Source organism: Scomber japonicus, chromosome 4 (assembly GCF_027409825.1).
Source record: "Scomber japonicus isolate fScoJap1 chromosome 4, fScoJap1.pri, whole genome shotgun sequence".
Classification (NCBI taxonomy): Eukaryota; Metazoa; Chordata; class Actinopteri; order Scombriformes; family Scombridae; genus Scomber; species Scomber japonicus.
This window is the reverse complement of record NC_070581.1, coordinates 21,533,484-21,539,697: the sequence shown is the minus strand read 5'-3', so window position 1 is coordinate 21,539,697 and position 6,214 is coordinate 21,533,484. Positions and strand designations below refer to the sequence as shown.

The 6,214-nt window shown below is 40.9% G+C and overlaps 1 protein-coding gene across 1 annotated transcript in view; it reads right to left on the bottom strand.

The window, feature by feature from the left end:
• Positions 1-711: 711 nt before the first annotated feature.
• Positions 712-6,214, bottom strand: part of LOC128356943 (metabotropic glutamate receptor 7) — a 58,934-nt gene continuing 53,431 nt past the window's right edge. Inside the window, exons 9-10 of the mRNA XM_053317131.1 lie at positions 3,574-3,826; positions 712-761 (exon numbers count right to left, since the gene is read on the bottom strand). Coding sequence (XP_053173106.1) covers positions 712-761; positions 3,574-3,826 — 303 coding nt within the window. The remainder of the gene's footprint in view (positions 762-3,573; positions 3,827-6,214) is intronic.

Here is a 6,214-nt window from a genome sequence, read left to right as displayed (position 1 = left end):
CACATGCAAAGTGAACACTTTGTGGTGCTTTTTCATTACCATCCAAATCCAATTGAACAAAGACTGGATATCTAGTTTTGTACTTCAAACATGAAAATACTCTCAAATATTTACAAAAAATATATACTTACAATGCCCATAACTCTAACATAATAATCATCTGGGATTGATTTTGAGTTGATCTCTGTAAAACAAAATACTGTATGTGGCAGAGCTTGCTGTTCAAGGTATTTAAATCAACTCCAAGAAAAAAGAGGCACAGAAGAAAATCACTTGTAAACAATACAAAACAGAAATCAGATAATGGGAACCCCAAGAGAATATGGCTTTAATGACATTTCAAAAGAAAATATCTTGAAAGTAGATCCAGTGTCCTTTTTGCGTCTGACCTTGTTCACAGTGACCCCATTTAGCAGGCAAGTTGTTCTCTGTTAGAGAGAAGGGGGCCACAACACAAGTTTAAAAACCTACAGTTTGGGTCTGGAGGCCAACCCAGCCACACTGGCCTGCAGCTGTGCTAGTCTCTGTCAGGACTCATGTATCATGTCTGGATGAAGGTTGGATGCTATCCACAGTCCTGGAGTGCATAGGTACTGCAGGTGCTGCTGGGATGCCTGCGCTTTCTCTCTTGATATTGTCTGTCTTTCTGTGTTCCTCTACTTCCATTTCAATCACAGATAAAGGACAAACAGCATTCATTTTTCAAGCAGATCAGATCCTGAGGTTGTTGTAACTCACATATGTTTTCTTAGTTGCTTGACCTGAGGGAAAAAAAAGGCAAAATTACAATTTACTTTAAAATGAAACAACGAGAAAATACATCTTTTCAATTTACAGTTCGCAAGCAGAGGCAAATAAACATCATCTGCTTTGGTAAACTGTCCCTACTGTGCTGCGCATTCTTAGCACCAGCTGTGTGCAATCAGTAGCAATATTTTCTGGCCTAGTGTATCTTTCCAACTCACAATACCCCCGTGTAAAGCCTTAGTTTCTATTTTCAGATGTTAACTAGTGATAAAAAACACAAACACCACACAAGTGGGCACCGAACAAATGCTAGGGCATGCAATGTGATCCCAGTCTGGATTGCCATGGAAACATATCGGAATGTGGCTGAGTGCCTAGGTACTGTGTGTGTTTGTGTGTCCTCCTGTACATCTATCCTTATGAGAGCTGTTTGAGTTTCAAAACGTTTATAGTGTGGGCATTTTTTGTGAGCTGAGGTCACTCTGGCTCGTCACGACTTCTTGAAAAAGCTGTTAGAGGACAGGAATGAAGTTTAGAGCTAAGGTTACACTTAGAATTAAGTTTATTTTTAAGGGTTAAGACTGGAATGAGGACATGTGAATGTGCTCATGAGGATAAACAGCATACAAGGATGTGTGTATCTGTGTGTATGTGGTCTTCTCTGTACAGTGAGAGAAGGTTGATGTACATTTTCCTTAATCACAGACATTGCTATAAATTCTCATTCTGCTGCTTTAAAGTTGCTATGGCAACCAACTCCCATGGGCTATGCAATTAAAGTCGCACCATTTCTTTACAGCTGCATTTTGTAGTCTTGGCCTGCAAGTATGATGAATAAAACATAAGCAAATGTACAACTGATTTTTGCTGGTAACTATAAACAGTCTTCAGAAAGACTTCATTTTTGAGCAACACACTGTCTGTACATGTGTGTTCATTGATTGATTTATTCTGGGATTGAGACATCTACCTCTGCTATCACCTTAATTCTTAGTATCGACAGCTGATTATTTATCTCATCCAATATTCTGCTGTTTACGTTGCTGTTAAATTGATCTGAAAAGAAATAAGTCAGTAAAAATAGTACAAGGCAGTGAATCATTTCAACATCTCAGAGAAGCGTAATCATGAAGATATGACACTGTATCAATACCAGTGTAAATCTGCAGAACTGCTAATGTTCTTAATCCTATAAATCATTCTGAGTCATTGCGTACAGGGCTGATGGGCTCTGAAAGGGAGGTATTTGGCGCTCTGATGGTTACAGGAATTGACGGACAGTCTCCAGGGATGGTGGAGCCACAGTTCAGGTTTCGGGGCGGTCATGCACATAAATTCGCCATTAATAAATGTCACTTCCACTGCTGCTAAAAAAGAAGGGCAAGGGGAGGAGAGAGTGTGCAGGGAGGGGAGACGAGGCGAGAAGACATTCATGTAGGAGAGACAGAAGGTGAGAGACGCACAGAACAGATGACTCGGTGCACTTTTGGGACGGCCTCCTAGAGACTGTGTGCCCTGCTTGGGGACTTTTGATGTGCTGCTGCGACAGATGTTTAGGTTTCACCCTCTATGCAGAATGTATTTGCTCGATGAGCCACATGTGTGACTGGCAAAGATATGCTCGCCATCCCCTGATACACTTGCAATAGCTTTCTCACTTATATGTGCGTAACTCACACATTCAGTCACACACTAATACACACACTGAAAACGGCATGCAAAGATGCACACACAGTTGTATACATACATAGATACACAAGCTCATTCTGCTCATGACAGATGAGTGTGACAACTGTTGGGTGTTTGGAGAAATTCCCAGGAAAATCTGTCATATCATAGGCATAATTCAAAGAGGGGTTGAGGGGCTGGCGCACCTGTGGGTGCCATGATCGCTCTGTGTGATTAGAAGCGTTGTGGGAGAGGAGACCTTCGGAGCCTGTGATGTGTGATTTGCATGAGCTGTCAATCATTTCTGGGTTTTTCCTCACTGGAGAAGAGCAAAGAGCTTCCATTGCAAGAGTCTGAAATCCAGCTTTTGCATTTTTGTCTGTGTTGGTGTTTATCACTCAAAGGAAACACTATATATCACCTAACTATAGAAGTACGTAGGCTTCCCCACTCACGTAGTAATACCGGGTATTATCTTTGCTAACAGGATCATGCTTACTGTTTCAGATGAAGGGAGGTATGAGTAACACACAGCTATAGAGACAGATTATCTCCTTCCATTCCCACAACAAAGCCATGCTTCTTCAAATCTTTTCACTGAGCTCTTCCCCCATCTTCTCTCATGCTGCTGTGCACTCGGACTGAAGGTCTAACCCTTTATCAAGGAAAGCGATAACTGAGTCCATTCTATAGGACATATACTTTTTACATAAGTAGTCAGTCACTTAAATAGCTGGAATGGGACTTTCTAGTACAAGAAAGGAAATATGAGAAAGAAAGAATAGAAAGAAGATTCATATATATATATATATATATATAGATAGATATATATATACGTGTGTGTGTATGTCTATGGATATGGATATGTATATTTAATAAGGCACAGATATTAAATTCACTTTGTGCAATGTTAGTGTCACAGATTCATCATATAATTTATCACAGTTTATATGTGACCAACATGAGTATTCGTGCAGTCACAGATTTAATTTAGCAGATTACATAACATGAATATATCAGTATATTTTCATATTGAATAATATATGTAAATCTAAATGCATTTTGACCAAAAGTCTTCTTTTGTGAAGTGTGGTCTACTGTAAACGTTAACAAGCTTGGTGCACATGTGGCTTGTGATTCTCTCACTGGGTTACTTACTCATGGGGTCAGCAGCAGGGTTCTCACACAGCTCAGTCTTAGCCTCTCCATTGGGCCTCTCATTGGGCTTCTGGGACAAACGTGAAGACATTGTAGCAGCTGTGACCACAGCCTTGAAGCTCCGCTTCCTCTTCTGTACGTTCAGCTCAGGGTGGAAGATAATGATGTACACCTTGGGCATATAGAGCATGCCCAGTGCTACTGAGGCACTGAGGTTCATGGAGATGGTCAGGGTGGTTGTCTGAATGTACAGCTAGAGGAAGAGCAGACAGGTAAAACATGTTTTTAATACAAACTTTAATAGCAGCAAACATGAAGAAAATGGGCAATTCCTTTGTATGAGGTTTGAACTTTATTTGGCAGCTCTATAAGTCAGAAGTATCATTTAAACCTTTGAGAGAAAAAGAAAAGAAAAATGAAGGACAAGAGTGCTATATGGCTTATCATCTGTGGCCAATTACTACACAGTCATTCTAGAAAAAATGATGAGGCAAAACTGAATAATAACTACAGCCTGATAACAAAATCAGATCATCCAGCAAAAAACTTCATTGGCCATTGTCCTTTTTTATTTCTGGAGTGTAAAGAAATCTCCTGACAGAAGGACCCACATCACTAAAAGATATGTTTACTTTATGTTCTAATATAATACAAAACCTCCTGATAATTCAATGTTAAAATTATTTTTTGATAATCTAATATAATTATTGGACACATAGCTGGTCTGGATATTTGCTATGTGTCGCTGTGGGGAAAGGAGCAATCAAGCATAACATAATTCAGCATTTATTAAAGCCTGACCTGCAGCTACTCACTCAAGTCAAAGATGGTTCAAGCGTATTAATGACAATAGCAGAAACATCACTATGACTTTATCAAAATGTCCTCGCATGGCCTTCTTTCTACCGGTCTGTCCACTCAGACTCTTGACTAGATTGATAGACTACACTGTCTGGCGAGGATCTGTCCGTGACATTTTGCAGTCACCTCTCCTTTCCTTTCATTTTGGATGCCACTCAAGCATTCATCATACCAATCTACTGCTACCTCCTCCTATTATAAACCCCACAGCCAAGGGCCATTTTAATGTAAATTCCTCCTGGGGTACAATAAATGACTAAGCATGGACTAAGCACACAGCATCTGCAGTGTAGAGCAGGCCTACATTTGTTTTTCTGCAGCTCTGCACGCAGTGGAGTGCAGCCTATGAAAGGCTCTCTCTGCATTAAGTGGTGAGATCATTCATAAGATTGCCATTCATGTGAGACACACACACACACACAGGTACATTTTCTTGTATGCTTTCTGCACGATATTCCTTTTCTTAGCTTGCGTAACACCTTTCACATTGCCGAGTTGTAATTGCAAGCTTACATAACCCAGATCACACTATAATTTGGGTTATCACAGAATTCATAGAGTGACTTCATTATAAGGTGGTGATTTGACGAGGGGGAAAAGTCGGTGATTCAGCGTACACGCAAGAGCCTCTTCTTTCATTTAAGGGTCTTAGTGGAAAGAAAATCACTTCAAGAGGGGACATTTTTGTTTAAAGAGCAGATCACTAAAGCCTTCTCACTAATCTACTGCACTCGAAAGCATCAGATGTCACTTATATGCTGCCTCTCAGTCAACCGCTGCTAATGTGGATGGGGAGAGAATACAACTGTAAACACATTAGGTACCACAGTGTATCTGCAGAGCAGCGAAATGCTTATCGTTTCAGTGAGAGGAAGAAATGTCACTATTTGCATACAGTTTTACTTTGTAAATAGCAAGACTAATGGTCATTTCTTTCATACCATGCGGATTCATTTACATGCCAGTCATGCTTTAGTCTTCCAGTCTCCACCAATGCTTGATATCATCAACATGCCAATGCACTCAACTGCCTTCTCTCCCTCCCCTTTCGTTTCTCTGTGGAGAAGCATCAGAGGCAGTGATCTGGCTGGCACACCATGCATTAATAACTGTATGAATATCACAATGCTCTCGGTGCTGTTCTGTGTCACTCTAAGCTGTGGGAGAACGGAAATGTTGTGTCTGAGATGTGAATTTGCAGCGTTTATGATTAGATATTGGGGTAACCGATCAAAGCATTGTGAAGGAGTGCACATGGCATCAATTATAATCACGAGAGATTCTCCGCCCTGTGCTGTGTTTCCTTGTTTGGTAGCTGGTAACCTGTCTGGTATCCATGGCAACACTACAGAGTTTGGTGCAAGCAACTAAACACGGCTGGAATAAGCTTTTAATGAGATTCTGATACCTTAGACACTGCAATGCTGACCCTATCACAACTGATTTATTGACCATGGAGGGGAGTTGATTTCAGGAGCAGGGACACAGTGAGCATTAGGTGCTTGCTCATACTCATCACACACAACCATAACCATACATACACGCACACACGCACGCACGCACACACACACACACACACACACACACACACACACACACACACACACACACACACACACACACACACACACACACACACACACACACACACACACACACACACACACACACACACACACACACACACACACACACACACAAAACCCATGTAGGTATATAGGCTTTCACTCCCCCTAGTACAGCTACACAGCTACATATACATGTAAACACACAAACCAAA